Source organism: Nicotiana attenuata, unplaced genomic scaffold, assembly GCF_001879085.1.
Source record: "Nicotiana attenuata strain UT unplaced genomic scaffold, NIATTr2, whole genome shotgun sequence".
NCBI classification, from domain to species: Eukaryota; Viridiplantae; Streptophyta; class Magnoliopsida; order Solanales; family Solanaceae; genus Nicotiana; species Nicotiana attenuata.
Genome location: NW_017670664.1, coordinates 1 through 14,256, shown reverse-complemented (window position 1 = coordinate 14,256; position 14,256 = coordinate 1). Strand labels below are relative to the sequence as shown.

General features: G+C 36.9%; 1 protein-coding gene and 1 long non-coding RNA gene across 7 annotated transcripts; one reads left to right on the top strand and one right to left on the bottom strand.

Annotated features, from left to right (window-relative positions):
- Positions 1-5,474: 5,474 nt before the first annotated feature.
- LOC109242029 lies at positions 5,475-10,942 on the bottom strand. Of its 6 annotated transcripts, none has more exons than XR_002070342.1 (7): positions 10,682-10,942; positions 9,515-10,281; positions 7,827-7,945; positions 7,378-7,453; positions 6,154-6,477; positions 5,992-6,082; positions 5,475-5,721 (listed from the first exon to the last, which is right to left on the bottom strand). It is a non-coding gene; the product is annotated as an uncharacterized LOC109242029 (long non-coding RNA). The 6 variants fall into 6 exon arrangements; XR_002070345.1 differs by lacking the exon at positions 7,378-7,453 and having other exon boundaries at positions 9,515-9,594; positions 9,778-10,281; positions 10,682-10,941; XR_002070344.1 differs by lacking the exon at positions 7,378-7,453 and having other exon boundaries at positions 9,515-9,845; positions 10,239-10,281; positions 10,682-10,940.
- A 1,259-nt stretch (positions 10,943-12,201) lies between these two features.
- On the top strand, positions 12,202-13,880 carry LOC109242022 (the record flags this gene model as incomplete). The annotated part of the gene is made up of 3 exons (XM_019408848.1): positions 12,202-12,501; positions 12,585-13,589; positions 13,698-13,880. Coding segments are annotated over exons 1-3 (1,488 nt in total), but the record flags the coding sequence as incomplete, so codon positions are not given.
- Positions 13,881-14,256: the final 376 nt, after the last annotated feature.

The window sequence follows — 14,256 nt, the reverse complement described above, 5'->3', positions numbered from 1 at the left end:
CCCACATGGTCCAAACACGAGGCTCGGACTAAAACCCAATCACCCATAACCCCACGAGTTCAAATATATAATTTGTTTTAAGATTCGACCCCAAATTGAGGTTGAATCACCCAAAATTCTCAAAAACCTAACTCTAGCCAAAACCCAAATTTCTACTTTGATTTCATGTTTTTAGGCTCGGAATTTAGTGATTGATTGAAGAAATTAAGAGAAGACGAGGTTAGGAACACTTACCTATAAAGTTATGGAGGAAGAGCTCTTCAAAATTCGTCTATGGGGTGTGAGGAAGAAGGGTTCGTGTGGAAAAGTGGAGTGAATCCCGTAACTATTCTGTTTTTAAACTTAAAAAAATTCACTAAAGGGTTTTACTCTACGCGTTCGCGACACAGAGGTCGCGTTCGCGATGAAGGGGGACTGGAGGCATCGCGTTCGCAATGGGGTGATGCGAACGCGAAGGGGACACTGGTGGGGGTCCTGGGGGTTGGTCTACGCGAACGCGAGGAGGTAGACGCGAACGCGGTGAAAGGTTTAAAAGAACTACGCGAACGCAGGAAGGGGGCCGCGAACGCGAAAGAGGGGGGGACACCAAAGCACTGCGAACGCGAGCCTGAGGCCGCGTTCGCGAAGAACAAAAAGGGTCTGAGAAAATGCAGAAAAATCTGATCCTTCTCCTAAGTCCAAAACCACCCCGAACACCTCCGAAAACACTCCCGAGCCCTCGGGGCTCCTAACCAAATACACACACTAACTCAACAACATCCTACGAACTTAACCGTGCGTTCAAATAGCCAAAATAACATCATATACATAGAATCAAGCCTCAAATCACATGGTTTTCTTCTAAGTTTCATAAACTTTCAAATTTGGAACCTATAGTCCGAAACACGTCAAATGACGTCCGATTTCGACCAAATTTCACAGAAAGCGCTTAAACCATATATAAGACTTGTACTGGGCGTCGGAACCAAAATACGAGCCCGATACCACAGTCTTTTAATCAATTTTCATTTCCATTTTCCTTAAAAATTTCAGAAAAACAATTTCACAGAAAAATTCTTTTCTCGGGCTCTAGACCTCGGAATTCGACTCCGGGCATATGCCCGAGTCCCATATTTTTCTACGGACCCTTCGGGACCGTCAAATCACGGGTCCGGGTCCATTTACCAAAAGTGTTGACCAAAGTCAACTTTAATCATTTTAAAGCCACATTTTGAAATTTTTCACAGAATTTAACATATAATCTTTCCGGCTACGCGCCCGGACTGCGCACGAAAATCGAGGCAAGTAAAAATAAGATTTTCAAGGCCTCGGAAGCACGGGATGAAAGATAAAACAGGTGATGACCCTTTGGGTCGTCGCAGGTGGTGATTTCCGTGTTTATTGGAGGATTTCTATATGTTGTGAATAACATGTGAACGAATGATCATTTGATTCCTAGGAGCATTGGCTCGAATTGTGATACGAATATTGAAAGTATATGAAATGACTTGATTCTTTGGAGCGTTGGCTCAAAATGGTAAAGTGGTTTATAACGTATGAAATGAAAGAAAGAGAAATCGTTGTTGGTATTTCCCTTGTCGGGACGTTGTGTTGAACTTGTTTGTTTCTTTTCCCTTGTCGGGATTCCTTCCAATATTTGTTTAATTTTATGCCCCTTATTTGTGACTATTGTTTGGGGAGCTAGACTGTCGAATGATATGGATCGGGTTGCACGCCGCAACAATGATAAATGATAAATGATATTTGAGGATCGGGTTGCGCGCCGCAACAATGTTAAATGAGATATGAGGACCGGGTTGCGCGCCGCAACAATGATAAATGATAAATGATAAATGATATGGGTCGGGTTTCACGCTGCAACAGTGGTATTTGTGGATCGGGTTGCACGCCGCAACAATGGTAATTGTGGACCCGGTTGCACGCCGCAATAGTTATTGATACAAATGTGTTTATATTGAGTATTGGTTCCTTGTTCATCGTAAATTTAGACTGCTTTAGATTGTTACTCTGGATTACTGTTAATATTGCCATCTCCCCTGTTTCCCCTCCCATATTGTTAATTGTTTGGTATTTCGATTCCGTTGTATATTTATAATTGCACAGGTTTATGTGGTGTCCAGTCTAGCCTCGTCACTACTTCGCCGGGGTTAGGCTAGACACTTACCAGCACATGGGGTCGGTTGTGCTGATGCTACACTCTGTGCATTTTTGCACAGGTCCAGGTTTTGAGGAGCAGCAGCAGCATTAGCACGGGAGCAGGCTTTCATTATCACGAGACCGAGGTAGCCTTGCAGGCGTCCGCAGGCCCGGCGTCTCTCCCTTATTTTCTTTCTATATTGTTGCCTCCTTGTTTTCGAGACAAACAATTTATATGTTTCTTTCAGACCTTTGTATTTAGTAAACTTTTAGCAGTTCGTGAGTAATGTGACACTAGTCTTGGGTAGAGGCTATTGTTGACTGTTCCGCATTTTGATTTAGATCATGATTCAGACTTCCGCTATTATTATTAAATTTCATGTTCTATATTGATGTTATAAATTGTTAAAAGATTTGTTAGCAATGGAAGAGTAAATGAGTAGGCTTGCCTAGCTACCACGAGTAGGCGCCATCACGACCCTGAGTGCGGAAAATTCGGATCGTGACAGCACTCCTTTTGATGCTAACTCTAAGTTGAAAAAGAATAATGGCGATCCAGTTGCTCAGTCTAAATATGCTCAGATTATTAGGAGTCTGATGCATTTAATGAATTTTGCAAGGCCTGATATAGCCTATGCAGTGTGTAGACTGAGTAGATATACTCATAATCCCAACAAAGAGCATTGGTCTACATTAGCTAGACTAATAAAATATTTGAGAGGAACCATGAATTATGGTACCCTATATAGTGGATTTCCTTCTACTTTAGAAGGGTACAGTGATGCAAACTGGATCTCTGATTCAGATGAGACAAAATTCACAAGTGGTCATGTATTCACCCTTGGTGGTGGTGCAATGATGTTCTAAACGTCAATGCCACACAAGAGGGGGGTGATTTGTGTGGTACCTAATTTTCGCGTTAGAAGAACCTGGTTCTTCTAAGTGTTCTAACTACAGCAGTTTGCGGAATAATAAATACTGAAAGTAAAGTGCACAGAGATTTTTACGTGGAAAACTCCTGGCTCAAAAGGTGAAAAAACCACGACCTACTACTCAGTAGGATTTTCCCAAACTCCACTAAAATCACTGAGCCAAAAACTGCATTTACAAAACTCTTTGTAAACCTAAGGATTAACTCTAATCCCAGTGTAGCACATAGCCTCAACTGTTGCGACACTTTCAAGTTAACTCTAACTTGAATACTCAGAGTACCTAGTACAATTGCTTCTAAGAAAGCTGAAAGGTACAATATGAAAACCTACTACAATTGAACTAGACTTAGAATAAACACAATGATGAAACTGGTTCTTCTATCTTAGTTCATGTAGCTTCAGACGTGCACACTTGTATCTCGCATATGTTGCTTGCAAATCAGACTTGATCTTTTTGCTCTCAAATATGCTTAACTTCTGCTTATGTGCATTACCTGTAAAAGAGAACAATCGTTATATTTATAGAGTTAGTAATCAGAGTTTGATAAGAACTCGAATTGTGGATCCTTTGACAATTCGAGTCCAAGAACAACTCTAACTCCTAATCCATATTCTTGATCCGGATGTAATTCTCTTTTCATAAGGAGACTTCAACTCCTTATCCTATATGCAATATTTTCGATCAGTTCAGAAGATATTCATCAAGATATTGCTGCTTGATCTCAAGGACTTATCTTCTTCACGTGCATCTCATGTGTATGGGCCATAACAACTGTGTCTCCTTAGATGAACCTGGTCCTTCACTGAGTTCGTTTGTCATTCTTCAAAACTTCAACTGATCTTGGGCCAACATGCAATATCGTGGAAATCAGCTAAACAGACGATCATTGCTAGATCAACTATAGAATCAGAGTTTGTAGCTCTGGGTTAGCTGGTTCTGAGGCTGAGTGGCTAAGAAACTTCTTAGCTAATATCCCTTTAACAAAGGACGTATTGCCTCCTGTGACTATGCATTGTGATTGTCAAGCGGCAAATAAATCTTATAATTGTAAAAGTAGACACATAAAATTGAGACATGATGTCATAAAACAGCTGTTGAGAGATGGAATAATTTTCATTGACTATGTGAAGTCAGAGATAAATTTGGCCGATCCTCTAACTAAACCCGTAGGAAGAAAATTAATTCTTCAAACCTCAAAAGAGATGGGGTTAAGGCCGACATGTTGTCAATAAAGATGGTAACCCAACCTATGTGATTGGAGATCCCAGGAAATAGGTTCATATGGGTAATAACAAGTCGATATTGACACTGAAGTACTAAAAGAGAGTGCTTAACTGCTACTAATTGAGAGGCTGAGTTATAACTCTTAATGAAATTCATAGTCCTTATGGATGGTGTATTTAAAAGTAATATACACTTGATGAATTCACCTATATGAGAGTGGAGTGGGCCGCTCCTATGAGATTTTGGCCTAGTCTCTAGAGCTCTCGTGAATAATCAGGCACGCGCATGGCCTATTGGGCGCAAAACCGCGTTAAACAGCAAAATTACCGGGGGTCGAAATGTGATTGATAAAATCTCCGACTTACAATAATAATTATTGGTTCATAGAAATATTATATTTCACCAGTAATTCTGTGAGTTAAACTTTATTGATCTAAGTTTGGTTCATAGTCCAAAAGACACCAAACCTATTGCACTTGGACCATACAAAGCCAGCAAATCTTACTCTTCTTTGTATGAATTTTTTGAAAATATGTGGGGGAACTGTTGTGATATTTTCCAAAAAAAATGGACAAGTGTTCAACCATGTGGCAACTTGCATGGAAAGTTATAAACAAGTGTCAAGTGTTCAACCATGTGGCAACTTGCATGGAAAGTTATAAACAAGTGTCATACACTTGGCATGACCTAAGCCCCTCAATTAACCTATAAATAGGCCTTCAAGTTGACATCATGGATCAGCACATTTTTCACTTTGCTTCTTTCATTCCTTTTCTTCCTCCTTAAAACATTTATAGTCTACTTTGTTTTGTTCCCTCTTTTAAAATAGCTGGGTTTGTAATTTGCTATTTTGCTAATTCCTGTATCCTCCCTAATAGAGGTAGGCTTGTTTAATCCTGGGAAAATATTTCACATTGCTGAAATAGTTTCTTATAAGGACAGTGCCTAGCACGACTCAAGCCAGTTGGTGTATTTCCGCTCACAAATACTATTATTGCAGTATTATTATTATTGTTATTGAAATTCTTGCTCTCAATTACTAAAAATCAAACACATCTAACAAAACTAGATGGCCGGTGCCCGTGCTATGCACGGGCGTAAGCCCGACATCGGGTCCACAATACCAAGAAGGTTTGACACTGAGAAATAATTTCTGGTTTAACTGTATAGCAAGATTACTAAAAGGAAGAACACTACTAAGCTAATTAGATATTAATATAATAATGCTACTATGTACATACATTTGAGGAACGAAGTTATACAAGATATGAAATATATTTTTGCAACATTACATTCTTGTGCCTACTTCCATGAGAAAGACAAAAGAAAACGCTTTTCTGGTAGAAGTCTCACTCCATAAATATTTGTTGGTGTAATCCTTCTTTTTTGCAGTAGTATTGCAGCAATACCCAACAAAAGTATCAGAACCTGCTTACATATCCAATTCATAAATTTAGAGTCCCTTAGAAAAGAAGAGGAAGAGAAGTAAAAGAAAATAGACTGAAGAAAGATTCGAAAAACAGTAGAGTGAAAGCTACAATTGTCCGACATATATATGTTATATAAAGAAATAGTTGGCTAAATAACTATATTACTTCCAAAGAATGAAAAGAAAAAAACTCCAGAAGACATAAAGTTAGGTAAAAGAGAAAGCACATAACTAAAACGGGGTTCCCATATTGATCTTAATACACAAACCTGCCGGTCTTGCAATTTTAGCAATATTATCCAAAGATGATTATGTCTCTCCTGCACAAGCATCTACAAAAGCATCATATTTTAATGCAGCCTGCATAATGTTAAAATAATCATCTAGAGGTAAAGCTTTCCAATCAAAATTTTCAAAGGCAGAAATCTTACCATCATTAGAACCATCCTCCCAGCCATCTTCTTCCACCTTATACCAAGTTTTCATCTAAGCCCACTCTATTTAGGTGCAACTTGTCTAGTAATATGTAGTATCCATATTACATGTTACTCTTTCATCATCAACTGCACGTTACTCCTTCATCTTAGCCAACTTCTTCTTTTAGTATCTTCCAAAAATCAATAGCTACGACCAAACATAAGCCAAGAGTGAAGCAGCAGCAGAAACACAGGATCATCTTGCTAGATTTGTCGAAAATGAAGTCTAGTCAAGTACTTCACATTCCCCACAGAAAGAGAAAGCCTGAAATAGGAAATCTAAGACAAAAAAAATCAACAAAATAACAAAAAGCCCTCCTCAATTGGAAAATGAAAAAAAAAAACAGAAATCAAGAACATACTTTTACAGCAATTAGATTCTAGTGGTATGTCATCAGTACCATACAAACAGAGAATGATTTTTCAGAAAATAAAAAGGTTTAGCTAAATCCAAAAAAAATTGCTGCAAAAGACATGATAATATAAGTGTATATATCTTCATATTAGTCACATGGATGGGGTTTACTTGTTACTTAGATCAATCCATAAGGAAGTGAGGATATGAATCATTATCTATAAATGAGAGAATCTTAAACCATCCTTCAGCAAGCTACGAATGGAGAAAAGTGAGCTAATATACCTCTTAATGGGTGAATATGAATTCTGAGCTTAATAACTTTGCTTTTCAATTTCAGTTTTAGAGTCACTTTAGTCGCCATGATTCTGCAATATTTAATATTAAACAACGGCTTATTTGGATCGTAAATATTCACCATAAAGTTGTCCAGAAGTTTTTCTCCTATCAAGGCGTAGAAGTCATATGTCAGATTCAAAAATTACAAGTAATTCAATAGGCTTTTCTTGTACCTACAAAAAGTAGCATTGTTCAAATATTCTGCTCAACATCAATGTGATCATTATGTTGTGCAAAGTTTACGTAATTTTGATAAATTTAACAAATTTAAGAGTGACATACACATTAGACGCCTCTAACTTCAACAGTGAACATTCGCCTTTAGTGCTAGTAATTCAGAGAATGATTTTGATAGTAAAGGGAGTACAAGTAAAAATATGTCTAAGAAAATCATAAGAAATATGTTATGCATACATAACATCTAAAAAACGCTTTGCCGAAACACATGCTGAATGAAAACCAGCATTAGACAAATGTTGTATTACCATTGCACTTCCATTCGGTGTTATAGCAGCAATATTTTGTTGCCGCCTAGCCATTTGTTACTCTGATGTATCTGTCCTACAAATAAAAATAAGAAGCAAGTTTGATACATGCCCCTTGCCACTATATACAAGAAGTATTTGATTTTCAAAAAAAAAAAAAAGGCTGCACAAAAAGACTAAAAGGTATGAAAAGAAATAATTCCATGGCACCATATTGTAACTATTATTTTAAAGTATAAATTTTGTAATTAGTCGCAACTCATTTCTTGAAAATAATTGCAGAATGGAAAAGGGAAAAATATTTCATGTACAATAGATTATTTGTTTAACATGATTTATTTAGTATGGGAAACAACAACCAAGAGACGAAAACACATCTTGAAGGACCTGTACATCAATTTAGTGAGAGAGTTAGTGAGATAACATAATGTTGTAATTAGCAAACATACCTTCTGTCTCCTAGTGGTGATTAGCTTTGTTGGACTATTGCTGCGGGCAAATTGACATAGAAAGTTGTTGCTATCCATGTCCCCTATAGGCTGAGGAAAGCTTTCTAAAAATTCCCTGCCTGCCATGTTAAGGAGTTGGAGAAGAAACTCAGTAGGAATCTAGCTATAAAACATTCTCCTATTAGTTTCTGGACGATATTTATAAGCATTGAGTTTAAGAATCTATTTATCTACAAATTTTAGAATATCTTTGTTTATTGCATAGTTATCAATAATTATTTTTATTTGTAATTGAATGTTCCACATAATCAATTACAATCAAACATTGAGTCTCTCATGCTAGTACAATGTTACATGATTCACCATTCACCGCCAAGAATTCATGTTCCGCAATTGGGGCTATACTATCTGTCACACCTCTTTTTTACACACTCACCCCGAAGGATAAATGTATAAGGGAGTTTTTCCATTTAAAGTGACATTATTCGAAATGGGATTATTTATTTATTTTAGAGTCGCCACTTGGGATAAGATTGGCTTTTGGTGTCCCAAGTCACCGGTTTAATTTAAATCCCAAATCGAGGAAAATTCGACTTCCCAATTGGAGTCTGCGAACCAGAAATTCTGAATAAGGAATTCTGTTGACCCGAGGGAAGGTGTTAGGCATCCCCGGATCCCGTGGTTCTAGCACGGTCGCTTAAATTATTATAAATGGCTAAAATCTGATTTTTATACACGTTTAAACCTATAGTGCAATTTTTCAAGATTATTTGCCGCTTTAAATTTATTTTTTTACGAAAGTGAACGCCGTTTAAGAGCGTGCCTTTGGATCACGTCACATGAAATGCACCCGGATCCTCAACACCTCTTATTCAACGTTTTAGGATTTGGATTTGGGTTGCGCGAAACGCGTACCCGTATTTAAGAAGGTAAACTTATTAAAACGTGCCTATAGCGACTAGCGGATTATCATCTTTGCAGGGAAAACCGTGAAATTCGCTAAACGGCACGTCCCGAATTCTAAGCATGTTATTATAAGCAACTAATGAGGGCCTCGCTATCTATGCAATTTTATTTAGCGAGGTTCATCTCGTTTTATTATTTTATGGCTAACCTAAAGTAGACTAAGATTTTCTATTCATTTTCGTCTTTAAAGGGGCCTAATTAATTCACATTTATAAATTCGGGTCTCGAATTCAAGTCCGAATTCAAACAAAAGGGGAAACCCTCTTAATTCGAACCCGCCACCTAATTCGAAACCTAAATTTTATTTGCAAATTATTCCCCGTATTCCTATGTATATCTTTGAAAAAGGATTTTTTAACTTGAAGCATTTGTTGGGCCTTGAAACGTGAGATTTCCAGCATTCACTGGGCCTTAAAAGGAATCCAGGAATAANTAAAAATTCAAACAGTAAAAAAAATAATCAATGTGTAAAGCATGCACAATTACTGGCATACATATAAAAGTTCTAGCACGAGATTATTCAAAACAATGTACTTATCAGATTGTGATTACCAACAGAACAAGTGCGATAAAAAAATTTCACAAATAACTCGCTAAACCAGAAAGCATACATCAGATTCAAATAGAAGGAAGATGGATAAACTTTGAAGGAGTGAAGATCCAAATTTTGATCTTTACCAAGAGAGAGTGCAAAAGACAAAGAAAGATTGCAGGAAACTCACCATCTCAATGAGCTCACACCTAGATTGAGTGATGACCAGAAAGAGTAAAAGAAATTGAGAAATCATCTGTTGTACAACACCTGTCAAACAAGGAATAGTAAAAAACTAAAAATAGTTATCCAACGGTTTCGGTCATAAAATCAAACATCTTGGTGCAGAGAAATTGTGTTGGTTACCCAATTCACCTAATACCCAAATGATAAACACATGCATGTAGAAAAGAACAACAAAACTATTCGAAAAACAGAGTTAGTCTCATTTACCAGGGATCTTCAGTAATGTGTTAGAAGGCTTGTCCCCGAAGAAGAAGAAGGTTTGTCCTTAATAAAGTCTGGAATCATGACGTTAGGTTCAAAGGAAGAATGTATCGATCTGAATAGTTAGGCAGTAGCATTTTCAGATAGATCTCGCACACATTCTACCTAATATTGTTCTAAAAGTGTTGTCTTTTATTCAGGTTCCTTTTTTCTGTATACAATACATCGCCTAAGGTTTTTTTTTTTTTCACTATCTTTAGCACCTAGATATGAATATTCCCCCGGCTATATTTGTGCTTCGCCTATATTCTTGTTATTGTTAGGTGTCTGTTTTTCAAGCGTTTCATAAAGTTTCTATGGTAAGGTCTAAATTTTGTAATTTTAACATTTAATTTATTCTTAAAGTACACGCATCTATACAGTATGCTTGAACATTTAACAATATAACTAAGCTTAGAATCTCTTACAGTCGACGCGGTGTCCCTCTTCCCCAACTTGAGCAATTTTCACCTGTAAAATAAAAATTTGGAGACCATTATATTCCAATTAAATATGATAATATCATGTATTGAGAATCTAAAAATCACAAAATATGAACAGTGTAAAGATGTAAACAAGTAGACCCACATTTTAATTAGCAATCTGGATGCAAAACCTCCATACCCGAGGAAATCTATAATGGATTTACCGACAAAATTGAATAATAAAATAAATAAATAAGTAATGTTTATTTTCCATCAATGCCTGAATTCATAAAAAATAAAAATGGATTTCGACCAAACAACGTTCATAAGGACCAATTGCAATATCGAGGCTCAGTCTGTGTTCCTAAAGGGGCAAAGAGAAGGATACCACATAATGACTGCAAAAGAACTTGTTGCATGTGATAGAAAAGCCTCAAATCACATACCATCTAAAGTTTGCCAAGCCAAGATACTGGTCTGATTGCGTCCATAGCCAAATAAAGGAATCAGCCATTTCTCAATTTCTCCGTAACGAGAAGTAATCGATAACACCAAAAAAGAATTGGTAAAGGGAAGAGGTCGAAATCCAGTAGAAAATACTAAAAATGGAAGAGGTCGAAGAGAGAGAGAGCGCGAGCTAGCAGAGAGAAGGTGAAGAAGAAAGAAAATAAGGCAACTAAATGTGAAGAAAAGACCATAATTTAATACGTGGAAAAGAAATGAAGAACGAAGTGTTATTTGCCCTCAATTTAGATTCTATTTACGTAAAAACCATCAGGACGACGAAGAACCTTTACTTATTATATGGTTAAAAATGTACTTGCAATTTAAAGATCTAACATAAATAAACAAAATATCATTTTGTAAATAGTTCAAACTTTTTGACGGAAAAATTCACCCAATTTTGCACCCACCTCCCGGTTTATGACACAATATAATTGATTCAAGAAATAAGAATATGATGAATAACAAATTAAGTAGATTTGACTATATGAATGTACGTAGTAAACATTCTGCTGCATTTGCTCCTTTTTATTCCAGGAATAAGTTTAAGTTTGTAACCTTTATTTGATATGGTCTTTCTTTTTCTTCTTTGCATTATTATTGAAGAAATTGATCATGTTGTTGTTAGTGTAGACGAAATCAATGAATTGACCACATATGAATTAGGGTTGTAGTTGCAATTAAATCTATCCTACACCACTTATAATTGAAACAATTGTAAATAATAATTGAAAACATAAACTAACGATCTAATGAGATCATGTATTCGAAGATTCGAATCTGAATTATTAATCATAATATGACATTCTAACAAACCTTATTTACAATAAAGAAATTGACATTAGAGAATCTTAGCCCTTTGCAGATCCGAAAACGTAATCCTTCTTGACCATCGAATTTGCCCGTTAGCTAGACTATAGACATTACCAAATTATTCTTTTCATTTACTTTAATGAAGTCCTTCGGTGTTGGACTGGAAAATGGTGTAAGTCGATGTTTACAGATGGTTACAGAGAAACCCTAACGATGTCTCCTAAGTCTGAGTTTTGGTCTGAAGAACCAAACTCTTTTAATGGTAAAGAACCCGGTCCATTTTGTTTTGGGTCTCTATCATTTGGGCTCCCTATCTACATAATTGGGCTTCTTATCTTTATACAGAGTTGGGCCTATTCAACAATAAAGACTGAAGCTTCTAGAAGAGAATATTGTACAGCTGTTATTTTTTATTCTTTATTTTTGTATATGTTAGTTACAGATATACAAATAGAATAGTGACACATGTATAGGTGGTTATTTTCTTAGATTCCATTTAGCTTGTATATAAACACATGCACTGTACACAGCGATCATCATCATCAATACACAGAAAATTTTATCAAATATTCTCTATTTTTACATGGTATCAGAGCAGGTTTAATCTGCTCAAATTCAATCGATTTTCTTCTCTATTTTCTTCTCTACCATGGGTACTCCTGTTGATCCTACTGAGGTCCTTCCCTCAGCTTCCATCACTTCTAATGCTGCTACAGTTGCAGCACCTGTAGGAGCTGGAATAGTGGATTCAGCACATCCTTACTATCTTCATCCTTCTGATTATCCAGGGATGAATCTTGTTTCCTCACCCTTTGATGGAAGAGCTTATGGAGGATGGAGAAGGGCAGTGGTGATTGCTCTCTCAGCAAAAAAAACAAGCTGGGCTTCATCGATGGATCTTTGGCTGTTCCTGAGGCAGATTCTGGACACCAAAGAGCATGGGCTAGATGTAATGATATGGTGCTCTCTTGGCTGCTCAATTCCCTTTCCAAAGAAATAGCTGAAAGTGTTCTATATTCCCAAAGTGCAAAGGACCTGTGGAGTGACCTAGAAGACCGATTTGGTCAGACAAATGGTGCCAAGCTATTTCAATTGCAAAAGGAATTAAGTGCTGTAACTCAAGGTAACTCCAGTGTATCAAGTTATTTCACTAAGATAAAAAGCCTATGGGATGAACTAGATGCACTCAACACCTTCTCTGCTTGCATTTGTGACTGTGATTGTGGTGCTAAGGCTAAGAGTTTGAAGGCTCATCAGGATGAGAGATTATTACAATTTTTAATGGGACTAAATGACACCTTCTTTGGGGTCAGAAGCAACATCCTGTTGTCATCTCCCTTACCCTCTATTGGACATGCTTATTCCCTAGTTATTCAGGATGAAAAACAGAGGGAAATACATGCCACTCCTGCTTACCCAGGAGAAACAGCCTCTTTCATTGCTGCTAATCAGGGAACAGGAGGAAGGAGAATCAATGATTATAAAACACAAAAGACAGGTTTTGATGCAAGGAAGAACACCAGTATTTGTTCCTACTGTAAGAAGCCTGGGCATACAATTGATAAATGCTATAGGATTCATGGTTTTCCAACAGATTTCAAGTTTACTAAACAGAGAAAAAACCAAGGAATTCCACAGGCAAACAATGCTTTTACCATGGAAGAAGAGGGTGGCAAAGGAGCTGAAAATGTTTCAGAGATCAATGCACTTACTCAGGAGAATGTGACACAGCTGCTTCAGTTGCTGCAACAAGTGAAGCTCAATCAGCAATCTGCAGGAACATCTGATGCTTCTGCCAGTGTGAATTGTGCTGGTATCTCTAAATTTTTCAACTCTTATGCTTGTTTCATGAATATAGATAATGAGTCATGGATAATAGACAGTGGAGCTACTGAGCATATGACTTTCAATAAAAGTTTCTTTTCAAATTTTAGAACCTTGCCTAAGCCTTTAATGGTCAATCTGCCTAATTCTTGTAGAGTTAGAGTCACTCATTTTGGTTCAGTCACTCTTCTACCTAATTTGGTTTTACAGAATGTATTATATATACCTTCTTTCAGATTTAATCTCCTGTCTGTACACAAGCTTTGCAGACAGCTTCAGAAGTATATTCTTTTCACTCCTTTTTCTTGTGTTCTACTGCAGGGCCCTTCACTGAAGAGCCCTCTGGAGATTGGTAAGGAGAATGGAGGTCTCTATTTTCTTCACTCAAGGCAGCCTGCAGAAGTTTCCAAGAGTTTTTCCAATTCTACTAATAGTCTAGTTTCTAGCAAGAAATCAAAGCCTAGTGCTATTTCCAATTCCTGTTTTACTTTTTCTGATCCTAATGTAAAAGAAAAGCTGTGGCATTATAGGTTAGGCCACATGCCTTTAAATCATATGAAGAATATTTCATGTTCAACTATTCCTTCCTGTTCTAAATTTACTACTCCTTGTGTTATTTGTCCTATGGCAAGACAAGCTAAGCTTCCTTTTCCTTCAAGTTCCATTTCTACTAAGCATGTGTTTGAGTTGATTCATGTTGACACTTGGGGTCCCTATAAAAATTGTACCTATGATGGTTTTAAGTATTTTCTTACCATTGTTGATGACTTTAGTAGGGGGACATGGACGTATTTATTGAGCACCAAATCCAATGCCTTCACTGTTTTAAAACTCCTTCTAGCCATGGTAGAAGATAGTTTCACACCAGGTAAAAATAATT